General features: G+C 39.9%; 1 protein-coding gene across 1 annotated transcript in view; it reads right to left on the reverse strand.

The window, feature by feature from the left end:
* Positions 1-1,669: 1,669 nt before the first annotated feature.
* The window catches only part of NOX3 (NADPH oxidase 3), a 39,794-nt gene continuing 21,466 nt past the window's right edge, over positions 1,670-19,997 (reverse strand). Inside the window, exons 9-13 of the mRNA XM_030022353.1 lie at positions 18,894-19,147; positions 15,136-15,298; positions 7,696-7,842; positions 4,422-4,546; positions 1,670-2,220 (exon numbers count right to left, since the gene is read on the reverse strand). Coding sequence (XP_029878213.1) covers positions 2,094-2,220; positions 4,422-4,546; positions 7,696-7,842; positions 15,136-15,298; positions 18,894-19,147 — 816 coding nt within the window. The 3' untranslated portion in view covers positions 1,670-2,093. The remainder of the gene's footprint in view (positions 2,221-4,421; positions 4,547-7,695; positions 7,843-15,135; positions 15,299-18,893; positions 19,148-19,997) is intronic.

A 19,997-nucleotide genomic window follows, 5' to 3' on the forward strand; every position in this document is an offset into this window, starting at 1 on the left:
GGTAGGCAAACACAATTCCTCCTGCATCGGCAGAGGTTATTGAACAACCAACGAAACAAAAGGCTTTTCAGTATGATGGGGAACTCGGTGGGCATGGACCCTTGCAAGTCAACAAGTGGTTGCGCAGCTGGTGTAGACTACAGGGATCTGGCTTTTACAACCAGCTCTGAGACCTGCTCTGAGGATCAAGGACTGTTTAGGAAGAGATGGGGTCCACTGCAGTGGGGCAAAGACTGGCCAGCCTGTGATGTGAGCTTTAAATTAGGAATGATGGGGAGGGAGTGGATGACCAACAATCAACTGAGGAAGTGGTGGACTGTGGCAACAAGCAAAGTATGCGGGATGATGTGAACAGGAGAGATGTCGCAGTCAACAAAACAGGGCAGAAGGGGAGCCACCCCAAGGGTATCCACACAAAGAAGTGAGTGCCTACAGGACAGCTCCTACACCTCCTCTGGAAAACCCATGTGACTGGATGCCTCTTTGAAGTGCCTGTACACTAACACACGTGGCATGGGGAGGACACAGGAGGAATTCCATGCTTGGAAGGATCCCATGCAATATGGGCCTAGAGAGAAGAAGAGTCCAGGAGAACTGGATGATTTTCAAGAATCGCCTCCTCCAAGTTCAAAAATGATCCCTCTTGCTGTGGAGTAAGTCAAGCAAAGGTGGTAGGAGGCCTGCATGGATGAACAAATCCCTCCTAACAAAACTCAAGCACAAAAGGAGGCATACAATAGGTGGAAGAAGGGGCAGGTGATGCAGGAGGAATACAGAGACACTGAGTGTGCAGGGGTGAGGTTAGGGAAGCCAAAGCCCATTGGGAGTTGAATCTGGTGAGAGAAGTGAAGAGCAAGAAGAGCTGCTATGCATCCATGAACAGCAAAAGGAAGACTAGGAAAATATTGGTCCGCTGCTGAATGGGGGGGGGGGCCTGGTGCCCAAGGGCATGGAGAAGATAAAGGTACTCAATGCCTTTTTTACCTCAGTTTTACAGGTAAGGCTGACTTTCAGAGATCCCAGGCTTCTGAGGCAAGTGGGAAAATCTGAAGCAATTCAGACTTACCCTCAGTGAGGAGGATCAGGTTAGGGAGCTTTTAAACAAGTCCATGGGAACTGATGGGATGCACCCACAAGTGCTGAAGGAGCTGGCCATTCGTCATAATCTTTGAATGGTCATGGTCATGGGAGGAAGTTCCTGAGGACTGGAGGAATGCAAATGTCAATTCTGTCATCACAGAATCTCTGAGCAAGGGGTTTGGAGTAGATGATCCCTAGGGGTGCCTTCCCAACTCAGTAACTCTGTTATATATGTGTGATTCTGTATCTTTTAAAGCCCACTCTTCAGTGCCCATGAAGCTGTGTGACATTTAAAAGACACCTGAAACTTTTTTCCACAGCTTCAGTTGCCTGTCTCAGGAGATCCATTTGCTGAGTGCAATAATTTCTGGACTCTCCTTAACATATCAACCCTCAGAACATATTAGCTTATGGCATGCACAGCCACCATCGCTGCAGAAATGGCAGGTTTAAATGGTGCATAGTTTGGCAGGGCAACAGGAATTTGTTGGACAGTGTGTATATAAAGAGTATTGCTACAGCACAAAAGGTGATGTGGATGTGGATGTTTGCGTAGTGGGAGTTTATAAGGAGTGCAAAATCAGAACACCAGGAAGGAAAATGCTTTGAATGTCTGGGCATGATTTAAACAGCAGGAATGTGAGTATTGCCTGTGGTAGTAGTTTGATCATACAAAATAGTGAGGTACAGTTCTAAATGTCCATTTTACTCACGCCTTTTTCTTCAAAGGTTAGTGGTTTGTGCTGGTTTTCACAGAGATGTAGATGGATTCACAGCATCATTAAGTAAGCAATGGAGAATCGGCCCTTCAGTTCTCTGAAGGAAAGGCTAAGGATGGGGTCCAATTCTTTAGTTGACATAGGATGGCATTTTTCTGCTGAAGTCAATGCACCTACTTCAATTTACAACTCCTAATATGTGGCCTGAATGCTGCAGAATGAGTAGAGGACAGGAGAAGGTGAGGAAAAAACACACAGTTTGGTAATACCTATTATATAGTTAAGAAGTACAGCCTAGAAACTTTCTTTGTTATAGTGAAACTGAACTCCTCTTGGATCAACTGATGAATATGAGTTGCATGTCTTTTGAAGGGTCTTAGAGAGAGTCTTGGGTCCACAGAAGAATACTCCAATACTGTTGCTGTAATCGCAATAACAACAAAAACATGAGAGTAGCAGAGTAAATGGATAAACTGTACCTTTTGACTGCCTCAGGCTTTGCATCTTTTGAAATGGCTTTTTGAGAAATGCATTTGAAAAAAATTGTGTTACTGTCATAAATTATTACAGTATAATTATTTTAATACTTTAGTGTTTATTATGTCTTACTGCGTTATTTATTTGGATTGCTACATTAGAGGTCACAAACTTAAATGGTAGTTCTTTGGTTTTAATCTTCATATTTTTTTAATCAGAGAAGCAAACACACTGCTCGGGCTGAAAATTTTCAATGCTTTTTCTCCAGCTGAGTTATTTTTTTTTTTCTAAAAAATACACAAAATTCTCAGTTACTTCTGAGTTTTCTTCTTTTTTTTAAATTCTTTTCCTCATTTTAACACTTTTCTGCCTATGGGCCATTTTTAAATGGCTGATTTAATAACAAAATTTGTAAATAGGTAGTTCTCATAAAATAAGAACATGGCCAATGTAACAAACAATTGTGTTCATAACTGCACAAGTCTGTTACAGGGAGCTGGAAACCTGGTTACTTGCTGCGAAGTGCCTTAAAGGACTTGCTTCTAAGTTCACAGCACATATAGCTTTAAAACATATATATGTACACACAGATACACACACGTACTGTGCTATGGGGGAAAGCTCAATCAATGTAAACACAGTGCAAGTGACAAGTGAAAGCATGAGTTTCAAAAAGTTTGCTCCTGTAAACTTTTGTTTTTCACTAAACTTCTGATTTTGGTGCCCAAGCCATAGTCCCCAGAAGTAGTGCCCATATTGTTCTGGTGCTCGATTGCACTAGGTTTAACCTGGAGTGGTATATTCCTGCTGATCTGCTAAAAGACACTGTTGCAGCCAAGGGAAACTCCATGGACCTAGGTGCAGGGACCCAAAATTTAATCAATTTGTAAAAGCTGGTTGTTCCATCACACAATGGAAACTCTTGAGTTTCTTTGCCTCTTGAACCTTCTGTAACTCAGGGCAAGAAAAGGTAGGGCATTTTTTTTCTCATAAGGAATCCTTATTTCATGCGAGGTTTTCTTTAAAAGGTTCATCATTGACCATGAACATAGGCATCTAGATTCAGAAGCAAATGCAGATTTTTCTGTCACTTTAGCACTGGATTTCTAAGGAACTACCACAAGATCCAGTGTAGAAAGTTAATGTCCATCTCCCTCCCTGAGCATCAGAAAACCAAATTTTTCTCAGTTGTACTTAACAAAAGTAACAAAAAGTAATGTTTCAACTATAACTTTAAAAGCTCTGTTTATGCAGTAGAACCCCTATAAAAGGTCTTTCAAAAATCATATTTTCTACTCTTGGCCTTTTTCTATTTTTAATCTTTCATATTTCCTGATTGTATTTATTTTGACCTCCATCAAGTGGTTTCTCTATTACTGTTATTTTTGCAATTTTATGGTATTCTTGTAGCTTACTGTATTCTCTTTGATCTCCTCCCTTTCAGCTTTTTCTTGTGACTTTTTCATCTTAAAAAAAAAAAGTTTTCTTCTTTTTCATTTTGTATCTCTGTCTCCCAAGTGCAAGCCTTTATTTTGCATTAGCAGGTAAATGTTTGGAAATCATAGAGAGTCACAAAGATTCTGGAATTTTCTACTGCTGAACACAAAATATTTCAAATTCTTGCTTCAAAGGCTTTCAGGAACAAAGAAGCTTTTCTCAGACCACTAGCGAATCCACCAAGTTCAAATGAACTGTCTTTGCCAGCAGAGATGAACTAATAACAGAACAGCATAGTCTTGCAAGAGTAGCCAAATATGTTAGGGGAACAAACATATCCTTGACATCATAAGAAAAAAATCACAGTTTATCTCTTTAATAACCATCTTCAAGGGAAATTAATGCTACTTTGTCCTTTGTGCAGAACAGTAATTGGATTGTGTGTTTCAATTATATCTGGACAAAGGCCAGGATATTGAAATACTTCTAAATATTAGATTTTCTTGTCCAAAAATTAGATTTTATTGGCATTCTCTTTCCGAGATTTCTTCATTAAAAGCTTCATTAAGCATAAATCTTCTTTCCACACAGCAAAAACCCCCTAAATTATTTTAAAAGGGTCATTTAGAGAGGTTTGTCCTCCCCTTCTCCCACTGTTTATGCTGAGAGAAGAGTTACCTAACAAGGTTAGAAGCTAACCTGCCTTACCTAGGATGGTTTTCGGCTAGTTGCTTGAACTCATTGTCCCAGTTTGGCCTTCCATAGCAGGTCTTCTGTCTCAAACCAGTAATTACATCCATCTTGTCATCATAATGTAGGGCTATGTGAGTAGCCTAAAGGCAAATTTACAAGGTAATAATTTTAGAGTCAACAACATATACTGCAAGTAAGAGGAGAAAGCAATAACACTGCTTTGCTGTAAAAGATGGAAGTATTAATGAGGGAAAGGAAACTGTGTAATTATCAAATGGGAGGAGGAGAGGAGAGAGGAGTACTCAAGAGTTCACAATATTACTAGAATTGTAGAAAGTACTTCCAAAAGTGCCCAAGACCTCAAAGGGGTTCAGTTTCTTGAGATGGAATGTTTGAAATGAGTTGGGATTAAATATCTGTCTTTACTGGCCTGGGCCTAAGTGCCTCAGTCACTTTTACAAGCAGGTCTTAGATTCCTAAACTTCTTCTCAGCCTTTAAATGTCTCACCCTGCACTTCCTTCATTGCGTATCCTGAAGTGACAGTCACCATTTTAAGGTAGAGTTGGAGTTTAGGAAAAGGAGCAAAGTGTACCATAACAGAGTTTGACAGTAAATACTAGCAATTACATGCACCTTAAGTAAGTCCAGAGCATTCTGCTGCTGATGGAAAAGACAGCGGATGTACCAGCTCAGCAGGTGTAAAACCTGGAGTGTTTTGACTCTTCTCCTCAGGTAGAGGCAGGTGCAGAAAGTGGATCAGCTCAGGTGAAGCACTGAACTAAGTGAGCTGCACAGCTCCCAGTGCCAAGAAAACAAATCCTGATTTTCATGGGCATTTACAGTCTCTCAGCTCTTCTGCTACACACATTACCATGCTGAGTACTTCCTAGATGCATTTAAAAACAAAACCATCATCTCTACTAATTCTGCTGCTATTGTGTAGGAGTAATACGCTTGTTTTCACTACAGACTATCATTGTTACTATTACTGTCAAGAAATTAGCAGAGGAAAGCTAAGTTAAAAAATGGGCTTTGCATTTAGTTCAGGCCCTAGCATGAACTAGGCATCATTATCATCTCTTGTAGAAGTGGTTGCTGAAATTTAGATCCATTTCCTGGGAATATTGTATATTTCTCGTGCTAATGAGTCTTCCATGTTGCTTAACAACTCAATAATTCTGGTCAAGCACAGTTGTCACAAGAGGTCATGTTTCTAAAAGGTTCCTCTTGTTAGTCTGGGCCAACGTCATGGAGGACTTGGAATACTCTAGGAAAGAACTTAAAGTTTTTGGTGGGAGTGGGAGGTGGGGAACTGCAGGATTTTTTGATTGTTTACAGCAAAATTGTGCCACCAAACAGATGGTCTATTTCTGCTCTCATTACGTGGAACTTTTCCAGGAATTTTGGTGTTAGCCCTTTCTATAGCTCACAGCATTAAAGTTTCCTAGGAATCTCAGGGTCATTGCAAGGAGCAATAGGCTGAAACATGATTCCTTGTTCAAGCAGAGGCAGACGTGCCATATCTGTTTGACCATCTGTTGCCAACATGGAATCTACAAAGAGCATGAAGCATTGAACAAATATTATGTCTGAGGAGTAAACACCTGCACTAGGTGGAGGGTGCACTAGAAGGTATAAATTGCCCATCCTACTTGGGTTCAGTTTCACCTGACTAATGGTCATCTGTATGGTGAGACAGGGATAGAATGGGGAGAATGGTGGTTTCATTGTTTGCTAAGGGAGAAGTAAAGCAAAGCATCATCCAAATATTACTGGTGCTGAAGCTCAAATTTTGAGGAGTGATGAACTGGAATATACTAATGATAAGTAAGACCTATAAGATGAGGGAGCTCTGTGGATGTCTGTAGAAGGTGGAGCTGTTACCCAGCACAGTTCCCTGGGCTTGGTTAGAGTAGGAGAAGCAGCCATTGAAAAGCATACCTCTTCCCCCACAGCCCTTTAGAGGTAGGGTGCTGGAGGGGGGTCCAGGAGCAAGAGCAGTACCAGTGTAGGAGGGGAGGCAGCACAGCTTCAGGGATGCTCTGGTGTCACCTAACCAGTAGCACAGGATAACGAGTCAGTGCTGACAGGAGACTAGATGATGGAGTTTGAAGAGAAGAAGGAGGCACTTCAGAAAAGTGCAGGGCACACAAATGAAGAGAGCCCAACATCCCAGCAAGAATAGTTGTCTCCCTACCTGATTTCTGGCCTGATGTTTGCCCAGGAGGGAAGTGGGATGATGACAGTTGAGAGACGAGGGCAACTTTGTGTTTTGTTAGGTTCCTCAATAGCTTCTTTCAAAGCAGGTTTTAGGTAATACCCTGTGATATTGCTAATGCAGTGTTAGTTTCTCTAACTGCCATACACTTCACGATGGGAGCAGATTTTTCTGAATGCATCTTTATGCACATACCTCATTACTTGACAGAAACCCTAAGGAAAGCAGAAAGAAACAAAGGGGTTTTGTGGCAGCAGAGGCAGGAGGGGAAAAGCTCTGAGAAATCTATTTTTTCAATCTCTACTAGGCAGTCCTTCATTCAACAGAGACAGCAGGAAATAAAACAGTAGAGCAAAGAATTTCCTGTGAGAGTTTTTCTGGCAGGTGCCTAACTGATCGCAGTGTGATCTGAGTGATCCATTAAAAAAAGAGAGAGAGAAAAAATCAACTCATTTGGGTCTAGGTAAAGACTAAAGAAGTTGAATAAAATCAACCCAGTTTAAGGATTAAGTGCCTCGAGGGGGGATGGTCCAATGAAATTATGAGATGGCAAATTTAAAGTCAATCAGAGAAAATGTCTTTTCAAACAACACGAATTATAGAGTTTGTTGCCGAAATGTTCTGAGCGCAGCAGGTTTCAAAAGTGCTCTGGACATATATGTGAACAACAGAAATTATAGTAAATAATAAGAGTAAACAAAACCAACACTTTTTATACAACCCTCCATGTTTCAGTACAAAAATGCCAGAATCTATTTAAAGACCGTTCCAAATACGTGGACAAAATGTTCCTTCACAAGCTCCTGAAAGGCTCTCTGCACTTTTCTGCAAGACACATGGTAATCAGCGCTGCCCATGACAAGATATAGGACTGGAATGATCACTGGCTTGATTTCTCCATTCCTGTTTTCCTAAATATGAGATGGAAACAGACAGCTTGGTGTCTTTATATTTACAGTTCTTTGTGTCTCTGCTTCATCCATCATTTATTCAGCTGTTCCTGTTCCATATGTTACCATACTGGAAAAGCAAGGTACATTAACTCAGACTCGCAAGAGTTTCATTATTACCTGACTTTCATCCCAGCCAGTAAGAAATATATGATAACTTAGAAAATCATTTTTCCCTTTTTCAGCCATTTTTGTTTCCAAATGGAACAGAAGATCAGCAAACCATTCAAATGCTGATGGGTCTCGACAAATCCAGTAAAAATAAACCTGTCAGATAAAAGTAAAGAGATTTAACAAGAAGAAAACTTTCAATAAAACTTCCTAATGATTGGCTCAACTCATTAGCTACATAGTGTATGACTCTTCTCCACTGTAAATTTAAACACAATTACACATCATTTTGATGATGTAGTTTCTATATTTTAAAAAATTTATTTTCATCTTAAACATTGACTGAATATATTAATGTGCTAGGGAAGATAGGTTAGTGAAGATGTACAAGTTTCTCATCTCCCACTGCCAGTGCATCTCAATTTATAATACCTCACCCTGCATTTCTTGCAAATAACTTGATTATTCTTTGAAATTTTGGATTTATGTTCAGTTATGTTTAAAATGGAATTTCACTTTCATTCAGCACTGAAGCAAGAAATTCCTGTTTCTCAAGACCTTATGCCGTAGGTTAACGGTTGATGTGGTCATAAGACACAGTTATGTTCTTCAAGTTGGATACCCTGTATAAAACAGGCTACAGAATGCCTCTGCTTCTTTCTTAATGTATTTCTTGTTTAAATTGGAGCATATAATTTTAAAGTTGTCAAAGGGGTAAAACGAACCACTGTCCCATGATTGGTTTTCTATTGGTTGAAAACCTCCTTTCTATGAAAAATTTACAGTTTTTCTCATCCAGATTTCTCTAGCTTCATCTTCCATATGCTGGATCTTGTTTTAGTTGTCTATTGGATTGGAGAGCCTATTATTAAAGTTTTGTTCCCCTGGTAGAAATTAGTGGCTGGGATCAAGTCAACCTATAATCCTCTCTATGGTAAACCAAACCTTCCTGGGATCTGTCACTGAGAGTCTAATTTTCCACCCTTTAATCATTCCTATGGCTTATTTCTGTCTCTTCCTCCTCTACTGCAGTCAATCAGAAACAGAGCAGAGAGTTTGTTTAAAAAAAGAAGAAGCTAATTTATTAGGATCTTGGCATAGGGTAATGCTTGCATAGGGAATAAAATCTTTCAAACAAGATGGTTAGTCACTGTCCATATGATGATGAGAGTTTCTATTTCGGGAGTCCTTGTGGTGACATCTTCAGCTGGATCAGGTGAGACTCCCCAAAACCCTTTTTCTGCTCGGTTCTTACAGGCAGCTGGCCCAAGGACCATTGTGACCACTCCAGCATGTGCATGATCTATTGTGATTTATTGTCTTAACTACATACAAAGCATCTTCTAACTAATTAACTATGTATAAAAGACTGTCCTGTGTGACCACTTCTGCAAGAACAGTTTCTGCTGACCATTTGCAAATGTCTTATCTGTACAAGTTAATCAATTTTGCAGCAGGAACTGCCTGCAGGAACAGTCTTGGGACTGGTGAGAATCCCTTCTCAGGATCTTAATCAACACACTGAGACATACAGCTGTCCTAGGCCAGCAGGAGCAGGAGCAGGAGCAGGAGCTACCTTTGGGAGTCTTTAGGACAGTCAGAATTTCCCACCTGGAAATCTCCTCCGCCAATTCTGTGCTGTGAAGGGGATCGGGAGTACAGCCCATCCCCTGCTTTCAGCTCAGTCCCTTGTCTCAAGCCGGTAGAGCTGTGTAGATGACTGTACTGGGAGTTCCCGCACCACCCAGGGGATGAATGTCTGAAGTTCCCTGGGTGTCTGCCCAGGCACTACCCTGATGCCCGGCTGAACCACAATTCTAAGACAAATCTGACTGCAATTCTTAAAACTCGAATTCTGCAGCTCTTGCCACACAATCCATCATTACTTTTGAACAGAGGGTGCCAGACCTTGAATGAGCCTCTGTGGGCAATGTAATTTTGAGTGTAATTATTTTTATAGTGCCTCCAAAGAAATAGTTCACAAACATGGAGGAAGCCTAAAAATACACAATTTCAGATGAAAAAGGAACAGCATGGAGGACAATGTATAAGCTTATAACAAAGGGACGGTTGGAACTTGTTTAATTGTGACTGTGATTTTTATTTTGTTGCAGAATTCCTTGCTTTCCTCCAACCCATCTCTCTTTGTGCTCACCAGCCCCTCTGTCTTTTATTATACCTCAATATCAAAGGTAATCTGGAAGGTCTGTCCCCAAGGCAATCATTGTGGGAGCTCTGATGATTTGGAAATTGTAGCCCTTTTCCATAGGATCAATGAGATCAAGATGCATATTAGACACTTCTGAAGAGAAAAATCAGAGAAGAAACCAGAAAGCTGTAAAGAGATTTCCCGAAGATTTAATATACTAGGTTGTCAGGCTTCTGGTAAGGTGGTGGGAGAAAAATGTGGTAACACCATGGTTCACTGGAGATTTGGTGAAAGAGACTAACAATAATTTGAGATGTTTCCTAGATCTGAGTGTACTGTAAGGGACCATCTGTGGTTTCTGTAAGAAATATAAATGAAGTATGATCCCAAGAAACAGAGATAAAGCATTCAGGGTTAAGTAGAGTATTTTTACAGCCCAGGAATAGGACTGTCTGCAGAACTTTAGTACCAACCATCTTGACTGTTTGCTTTTTCCCCTTCTGTTTCAATGTTTTACCTTAAATATAACCTCACTGCTTTACAGGGAGGTTGCTGCTGATTTACACTGGCATAGATTATGAGGAAAAAGCAAGCCCACTGACTTTATAGCATTTCATTTTTGTGACCAACAGCAGCATTATTTTAAATTACCGAAACTGGATGAGATCTATAGCCTTAACCTTTATGTAGTTTTTTGTGTCTGAATCTTGAAGTCCCCACTTGTTCTGCATCCTCAGCACCTCAAAAATCGGGCCACTGAGTGCTGTCAGCCTGTATCACACCGTGGCTCTTGATTTGTAGTGAGAAGTTTCTTCCCCCAGCCTCTACTTGATCATCTTATTTCTCAAGTTTTTTCAGCAGTTCATTTTATGGAAATGTATATTTGGCATATGTGTGTGGAGGGAAGGCATGTGCTTCTACGTGAATATGAGTTGTGCATGGGTAGCAACTGAGAGCATGTGGGCAGGACTGGGAGCCAAGCACATTCAGGGAAGGAGGAAGAAAAGCTAGCCAATGAGTTGAGATGATGTGGTCTTCGAAATGAGGGACTGGTTTCCAGAATATCAGGCTATGGAGCTTGAAGGTGTGCTTTTAGCTGGTTGCAGACCTAGCTGTTACAGTAACAGCCAGTCCAACCGAATTGGGCCAAGCCGCCTCTGGCACAGTCCTCTCAAGAAAGGATGTAACTTTCCGAAGCTGCAGAAATTCCTTAAACTCACCCCTGCTGAAGTGGTACCCATTGCACTGCCTCTATTTTTCACATGTTAGAGGTGGACAGCTTTTGGTAATGAAGAAAGACTGTCATTATAAGAAGTATTTTTGGCCATGATTATAAGCTTAGCAAGAAAAGAGGTAGTGAAGAAGGATGGCCTATGGATAAAAGGTCTCCATTTCCCTTAGATTGAAGAGGACTTCTAGTATAATATGTTAAAATAAATGGTGTTTACAAAGAAGTCTTCCTTTCTTTACACTGACTGCCCATAGCATAGCACAACATATTACATGTATAATTAAAATACAATAAATGCACAATAAAATTAATCCTTATTAAAACTGTAGAATAAAGCCAGCATCAGTGCATTTCTATAATTAAACAATTATTCTGAATCCTACTTTTTTTCTTGTAAGCCTCATACTATTAACTGACTGCAATTATTTAGGACCCTTAAAAATCTGGTTTAGATTTATGTTTCATTAGTCTCCACCCACCCTACCCACATCAACTACATTCATCAGCTTGATGGCTTGCCCAAGTAAACTGTCTTAAATTTTCCAAGTGCTCTTTTTGCAAATTGAGTTAGATGCAGTATTGCTATTAATCAGATCTGTAATGCAGGGGTTTGAGTAGTCGCTTATTTCTGTAATACTCTGCTCCCTTGCAATGCATCTGTATTTATCATTCAGTTTCCCACATCCTGAATTTTGTACAACAGACAAGAGCAAGAGCTCCAATAGCTCTTTCCTGTAAGGTGAAAGACCATACTTTGATAATCAGCTTCCATCGTGTGGAAAGTCATTAATAATTATCTGTTGATGACCATCCATCTGTTTCTCCCTGCTCCCTGCAGACAGAGGTGGAGCTGCAGCTCTGGGCAAAGCCAGCTTTTCACCAAAGGGGTGTAAAAGGTGATGAAGCAGGGGATGCCCAGGGAGGCACCTTCATCCCTGACTAAAGCTGCTCCCTCTTAGACATGACTAGTCCCTGCAAAACCCTCTTACATCTGCAGCCGGGCACCTCCCTGCAAAATCCCAGTCCTTCCTGCTGCTGAGTATACCACACCACCTGTGGGCTGTAGCATACCAAAAAAGATCGGGGGTCTTCCTCAGCCTAATTAATTGATCCAGTGGGCCACTACAGGTAAGGCGCAGCAGTGCCTGCAGCCCGGGGCGTGCAGGAGACGGGGCTTTGGCAGCCTGCGTGAGGCACTGACTTACAGCTGGCGTGGCAGCATGCAGCCTTTCGTATAAATGCAGGACAAAGCTCAAATTCATACCCCTAAATCTGGGGCAAGGGGCCTAAACTCTTCTCAAATACAGCTCACAAAAATGGTTATGTTTGACAGCAAAAAGAGCCTAGGTTTTTAGGTCTTTGGGAGAAGATGTTTTATGGAGAGGGCTGTGGGCTGGGGTAGAGCTCAAAGCAGATTACCTCAGGGAGGGACGGTCGATCTCAAAGCAAATGGAAGAGGCTGGTTTTGTTTTCCTCACAGTATGTAGCTGAACATACTGCGGCAACATAGTGTGGTTGTCAAAGGTCTACATGGATTAAAAAAGCAATTAGACAAATTCATGGAAGAAAAATCTACTAAGGGATATTAAACGCAGAGATGCAGCTCTTGCATCAAGACATTACTGAACTGCAAGTTGCTCAAAGGCAAGAAAGTGTCCACTAAAGACTTATCACTGTATGATTTTCTGGTCTGTATACTTTTCCCTAGGTGTTCATGAAGAGGCACTGTTGGAGACAGGATGTTGGGCTAGATGGATCTTTGGTGACACTCAGTAGGACCTTTCTTATGTCCTTATACAGTGTAAAAGAGAAAGTGGATGTTTGCTATTATTAGCATCTGATGGATCAGTACAATTTTATCAATTTCAGCAGCAATTGATCTGAAAAATGAGACCACTAATGTGAAAAAAAGATCATTTTATGCGTAACTAAAGCTAGCAGAAACTTTCCAGCCATGAGTAGTAGTGCCCTTCCTCATTGCAAAAAATGATAGGGAAATGAAGGCTCTAAGGCTATTTAATTGTGAAGAATCAATTAGATAAATGTGTACTCCTTTTGATTTGCTGGGTTTTTTAAATTATACAGCTGCAGACATTATGGAAGCTATGAGTATTTATATCTCAACCGTATGTGGGCAACACTAAGAAATATTAGTTCAATAAGCGTAATGATAGCTGTACTCAAATCAAAACGGAGTTGTTAAAAAAAGAAAAACCTCTTATTTATTTCCTTAATAGACATTTCTATGGTACTCATCATGGCAGAAAGAGAGTGCTGAATACTTTGAGGAAGATTAAATTATTTGTAATTACACCACAAGTGGAAGCTTTTAACCAATGGAAGAAAAATATGGAGCTACCCTGAGATAAATCGTTCTCACTAAGATGACTGCTAAATTTTTTAAGTAATGCCGTGAACTTCCTCAGGACCTTTCATCCAGGCTTTCAAAATACTTTACAAGCACCAATGAAGTTTAGCCTCATAACACCTGTGAAAAATAAGTATCACTATTCCCACTGCACCAGTAAGGAAGCCAAGATATAGAGAAAGGACATACAGAAATCACGATACTTTTGTATTTCACAGGAATTCAGAAAAACTGAACTCTATAGCAGAAAACTGTGGCAGAATGCACCATGCATTTATCTTTGCAGGCACACTTACCCAGGATTCTCCCTAAGCTATGGATGAACACCCTGAGGTATACTATACTCTCAATGCATAGTTAAATTCTGTTCTTTTCCCCTTAAGATAACAACAGCAATGACAATAATAACAATTTTACTTGTATACATGTAGAATATACATAATATACATATACAATGGCTCTCTCTATATATCTAGCTCTCCTTCCAGTGGAAAAGATCATTCTGATACAATCGTAGTGTTTGAAAATACACTTCTTTTCACATCTAGCACGTATTTTCATTTTTATTTCCCTCCCTTCTCAGTGCTTTTTCTGCCTCAAAGATACCCCCTGGCAATTTGAACCTGTCCTCAACTCCTCAGTTACTAAAGTCCCAGATGCTTTTTCAGTGGCAGCTTGTCATTAAGATGCCAGTTTTAACACTCTTTCATTTAAAAAGTTCAGCCCCTTAGTCCTGCAATCTGCTCCATATGTACTGACCCTCTCAGAGATCTGTCCACTCCAATGCAATTTCAACATTTGTCCTTAAATGTGAAATGTTGAACAGTTCCTGATTCAGCTTTTACATTGGAAAATGAGCTAAAAGAAGCTGTAAGTTCCAAGCTACCACTTGCCATGATCGATAGGGAAGAGAATGTTTAATGCTGATTTTTTCCTCTGTTACCTTCTACCCCTTACCCTACTTCACCCATTATCTCTTCTTCACCTATCCTCTGCCAGTGCTGCCTCACATACCCTTAGCAGAAGATGTATAACAGGTTAGCAGATCAAGAGTATGTTAACTTAATTGGTGCCATCCATGCTTTACAGACCCCAATATATTTTTTTCAACAAAATAATTAAAGTGGTTTGAGGCAGTAATATGCATCTTGATATATGCATCTCATCCAGAGCTTAAATGCGTTTTTTTATTCCTTCTATGGTGGCTAATATCCTGACTTTGCAAGGTGAGAAAAGCAGCTAATGGTCGCTGAATGCAGCATTCTGGACCAGAAGACACAGCCAAAGGGCCCTCATGAAACATGCAGCTGGACAAGGAGCAAGTGCTGCCCTTCACTTCTATCTGAGATGACCTCACAGGATTTATTTTTAGTAGGAAAGAGGACAAATTTCTCTTCTAGCTCTCTATCTGTCTAGCTATGAAAGACATTCCACGTTTATCTCCAGTTGCTACTGAAAATCTGATTCTTCAGCTTTTACTAAAAACTCCGCAGCTAGGGCTACCTTCTTCCTCAGGGAATGACAGTGAATTTGGGAGCCCCTATCCCACAACAGCTTCTGAGGCAGCTGGAAAGCGAGTGACTGCTGCTGAAAGTGAGTTAAAGCACTCAAATGAATCTCTAGCTCTGAATTGCCTCTCTCACCTGGCAAAATAGCTCATTTGTGGAACTTTTTGATGGAGCGATAAACTTTCCCACCTACCTTCTGCAGCACCAGTACTGTGTTAGGGTTGCAGCATTTGTACCAAATGGATTTTAAAATAGAGGCAAATGGCGTGACACCGATTCCTGCTGCAATGCACACACTCACTCGGTAGTGGAAGACGTCTGTGGTTGCAGATCCGTATGGTCCATCCACGGCCAGTCTACAGCAACAAGACATTTAGTCAAGGGTCAGCAACATATAAAATGACAGAAAGGTTGAAATTTGTTGGGCTACATGTTTTCAAAACTGAACTTCTGTTAAAATAAAAGAGAAAATACATGTCTAAGTTGGCACAGAAATTACCTGTACCCATTTAATTTTCAGTGGGTGCCATGTAATAGCAAAGCAACTGTTTTTTCTGAAGTGAGAGAACAAGAGCACCCATGTGGGTTTGGGGCCTGGCCATCTATTTAAGCATGCAATTGCAATTTTCTGGCTTTCTGCAATGTGATTAGTCATATAATTGCATGTCCAAATTTAGCTGTGGAATTTGCATATTTGATTACGAATTACTGAAAAGCATCCTGTTTTAGAGCTTTATTTTCTATATTGTATATATCAAAGTAAAGAGGAACAGATTATATTAATAATTTTGAAAAGTTCTCTATATGTGTTAAAGTAATAAAAGAGAAAGCAAGAAAGAGGTCATCATATGCAAAGAAACTACTATTTTCTCAGCTCTTTCTGAAAAATCAGTATTTCAGAAATACATTTTTGGCAATAATACTGTACTTAGTATCCGACATAAAGGCAAAATATGTAAGGAGAAATGCTTGTTTATGTTACTACCTCCTATAATCAGTGTTGCTGATGCTGAGGCATTCATTTTGGTCAAAATTAGAGATGAAAAAGATTATTAAATAATCAGATTCATTCCTCTAGCAACATGGAATGTAAATACACACAGTACTTTGGAGTGCTCTGTCCAGTCTGTCTTTAAATAACATAAGTGCTCTGGAAGATGGTTTCACTAACACCCAGTCCTTAGGAAAAATTAAGTTTTCCTTCTTCCAGATCTTCCGTTGTTTTGTGCTCTTTATAGCATGAATCATCTTTAAAATTCAGCTCAAATACTACAAACAAATATGCAGACATAGGAAGAATGAAATGTTTTAACAGCAAAAGAAGGGGGGATCACCAAGCAATGGTACACACAAATATAGGGACACAAGATACCTGAAACCCTATTGTTGCTTTCTTAAAGTATACCTGAAGTCCTAGCAAACATTTTCCCTTTCATTTGTACTTGTCACTTTTATTTCAATATTCCAAATGCTCTACACGTGCGGTAGCAAATGAAACAGCTACTTGGGGATAACTTTTGGAAATCTGGCCTTGAGTATAAAAAAAATAATGTTTTTTTTTTTAAATATGTATTGTTATTCAGGTTATTGCCCAGCCCTGTACTTTTTGAGCACTCAAAACTTCCTATAAAATTCGGTTACTTTAGGCTATATATGTAAAGTGCCTGAGAATGGCTTTCAGGTAAGCTTTCTATGTAGTTCAATGTGGGCCTGGGACCAATTCTCATTAGTGTTAGTAGATTGAGAAAAAATTGATCTGGAAGGAGTTTCAAGAGATTCTTTAATCTGTTTCTGTGCTACAAGACAGGATCAATTATTCCTGAATCATTCCTTACAGAGATTTGTCTTGTCAGTCTGCTCCTAAATCCTCAGGTGACAGAGATCCCATCATAGGTTGAACGCCTTGCTTAGCCATAGAGAGAGCTTAGCAAATACAAAGACTCACAGAAGTAGGGAGGAGAAAGCAGAGAAAGAGAAACTGACCTATACAACCCATTCGTTTGACCTAGGGAGGGTGGAGGAAGGGAGGAAGGTAGTAAACAAAGTGACAAAAAATATTACATTTGCATTTGCCAAGGGAGGAGTGGAAAATCAGGCTATAGACTGTTTCTAGCTGTGGCTTGGATTGTCCATATTCTTTGTGTTCATCTACACAATTTCATTAGAAAGAAGCATTATACTTTTGGGGAAGGCAGGGAAAGTATTTAGTTTTGGAAAAGTAATATTAATGGATTCTTGTATTATTTTTAGAATTTAAACATTTGCTGATCAGCATTATTGTGTAGTACCCTGACTGTAAGAGAAGTTAGATTTTGGGACAATGTGCTAAAACAGCAATTAAGTGAGCCAAAATCCCAAAGAGGCATAATATGGAACTTGATTATTTTCACAGAGATAGTCTATTCTATGGTCTTATCTCTCAAACCGCCCAGAAATCACAACTAACTGTCTTTGCTACCTGTATAAATGCATGTACATTTTATTTTAGTCTTCTTTTATTAATTACATATTTTATTTTTAGAACCTTACCATATCATTCAGTCGCTATGTCTTCTGTCTTCTGCTCAGTTTCTGCTATATGGTATTTTTTAATACAGTCACCAATTTGGTGTTTATCTTGAGATATTGATATCTGTGAAAAAGATTTGGTTTTTGCTTTATTGCTACCTTAACTATTGAAATATTCTTTTTAATATATTGCAAGAAAGCAACTGAATGATGGCATTAGGCACCCTAACAAGATTAAAAAGAAGAGTCTTTATATATCTGACAGAGCTGTTAATTTCAGGCCTGCATTGTGGCCAGCAACATTTGATAACATTTTTCTCTTTCTCATTCTTTACACTGGCTGTCAATCACTTTGGACCATTTTTGCTCCAGTTCTGCTGAAACGGCGTACTTCTCATTCCAGTTGCCTTTAAGAAAGGCACGGCTTTTATTTCTAATTCTTATTAACTGATAAAATGCAGGGACTGGACCAGACTTTCTTCTCTGCCCCCACATTCTAGTACACCTCTGTAGCTTAGGGGTGTCTATAAGCTTTTTAAGGGAATGTTCTTTATCATCCAAGTCCCATTAAATTATATAAATGTAGTTAAACAAGTGCTTTTTGCTGTTCAGTTTTACTAGAACTCCCTCATCAAAAGCAATTTTCCAGGGGGAAAACAGTCCTTTCAGTCCCAGGCCCTACACACTCCGCCAGAATTGAAATGATCCTGGGCTGGAAATCCCCACTACACCTGCAAGGAGCTACATGGTTTGAATCCATTACGTATAGAGCCAGGTGCTTAGCTAGTGTAAGTCAGAATGGCTCCATTAACTTCAGTGGACTAGGTTGCTGACTTGCAACAACACAGCATCAAGCTTTTGCTTGGATTAAGATGCCACAGATACAGAATTTGAATGCCAATAACCTTTATAAAGCGGAGCAGGATTTGGAAACCGGAGACAGAGTTGAGGGAGACTGCTGGAAAGAAGGTTCAGGCGGAAGTTTCTGGGGCCACAAAATATCTAAGTAACTGAAAGGGAAAAGCTCGAATTTTGGGTGGCAGGTGATGGGTGCCATCAGAGCATAAGCATACAGGCACAAAGCTAGCAGACAGCTTCCAGTGTCATTTTAATTCAGTTCTGAAGCACCTATCTGTCAAAATGGGTATCTTTAGGTGTAGATATAGATGTTAGAGATTTAGATGATAGCAACAGAGATGTAGATATTGATATGGACTTTAAATCTTGGATTAGTCATCATATCTTCTTGGTAGCTGTTGGCCTATATTCATGACTATGTGTATTTGTGGGGTTTTTTAGCATAATGCCATATTTATGGATCCAGAACTATGATCTAATACTGTATCATAAAGAACACTCACAAAATTAATTACAGTTAAAATGTTAACATTTATTTTAAAATGTAGAATTAACATTTTAAAATGTATTGTTTGTTATTCAAACCTTGGTAACATCCACAATTCCTTGAAAACTTTTTCCTCTGCTCCGAAGGCCTTGAAGAGGGCTGCAGTCCAATCCCCGGCGACCCGTATGTGAACACTGAAGAAGTCCTCCTCGGGAGCTGAGGTAAGGGTGAAAGGGTGCCACTCCAGCTGTGAGACAGATGGGCACTGTAGAAAGATATATTGACCAGGTCCCATTTTAAAGCCGTGTTTCTTCATGTGAAGCTCAAGGACTCCAGAGGAATGTGTCACCACCTGAACAATAATAAGAGGACCTGTTTTATTTTCCTTCAGAAGAGTAACTGTTTCCATTAGGTTACAGGTGACTTTGCAACCATTTCTGCTTGAGTTCAACCACAAGTTAATGCAAATTGGGATGCACAGTAATTTTTAAATGTCCTGTAGATTATGCCCTAAACTGCATGTTGCAGTGCTGTTGCTGCCCAATAGCTTGAGAGCACGTACAGTGTGTATCATGGGGCAGTTTGCTTTGTGAGTGTAAGAGACAGAGGAAAGGCTGTAACGGTTCAACAATTTGTCAATTTTCTATCTTAATAGAGCCTATGAAAAAGCATTCCTTAATAGTCCCAGTTTTACTCTCACGTGACACAATTAACATGCATGGGATTATTGTTGGTTTGGCAAGAAGAAAAGAGCCCAGTGAGCTCAATTCTAATATACTTTTATTAAGAGGTAATCTCAGTTAAGCAGCCAGTTTTATAAGTCACACATAGTATACTGAGATTCTCAGATCACAGCCACTCTGTGAAATCAGCAGCAAGACTTATCCGACATGCTTTTCCTCTCACACAAGATAAGCCTGTTTCTGATTGCCAGCTTGATACGTGTGGACTTGGCTGCTTCAATAGCGCCATTCCCCATCCATTCTGCTGTGACTTAAATAGGCCCTTAGCGCACAGAGATATTTACAACTGGGATAAATTGTTACAGTAGTATTAATGAAGCTTCGACTATTTATGCTAACTGATAATATAACCCTTAATCTCCTTGGAAGCCTCCAGGTTTGAAAGTAAAAATCGTGTCCTACTGAAGTCGAGGGCGTCTCTGGCATTTACTGCAGGGGAACATGGTTTCAGTTCATTAA

Source organism: Aquila chrysaetos, chromosome 8 (genome assembly GCF_900496995.4).
Source record: "Aquila chrysaetos chrysaetos chromosome 8, bAquChr1.4, whole genome shotgun sequence".
NCBI classification, from domain to species: domain Eukaryota; kingdom Metazoa; phylum Chordata; class Aves; order Accipitriformes; family Accipitridae; genus Aquila; species Aquila chrysaetos.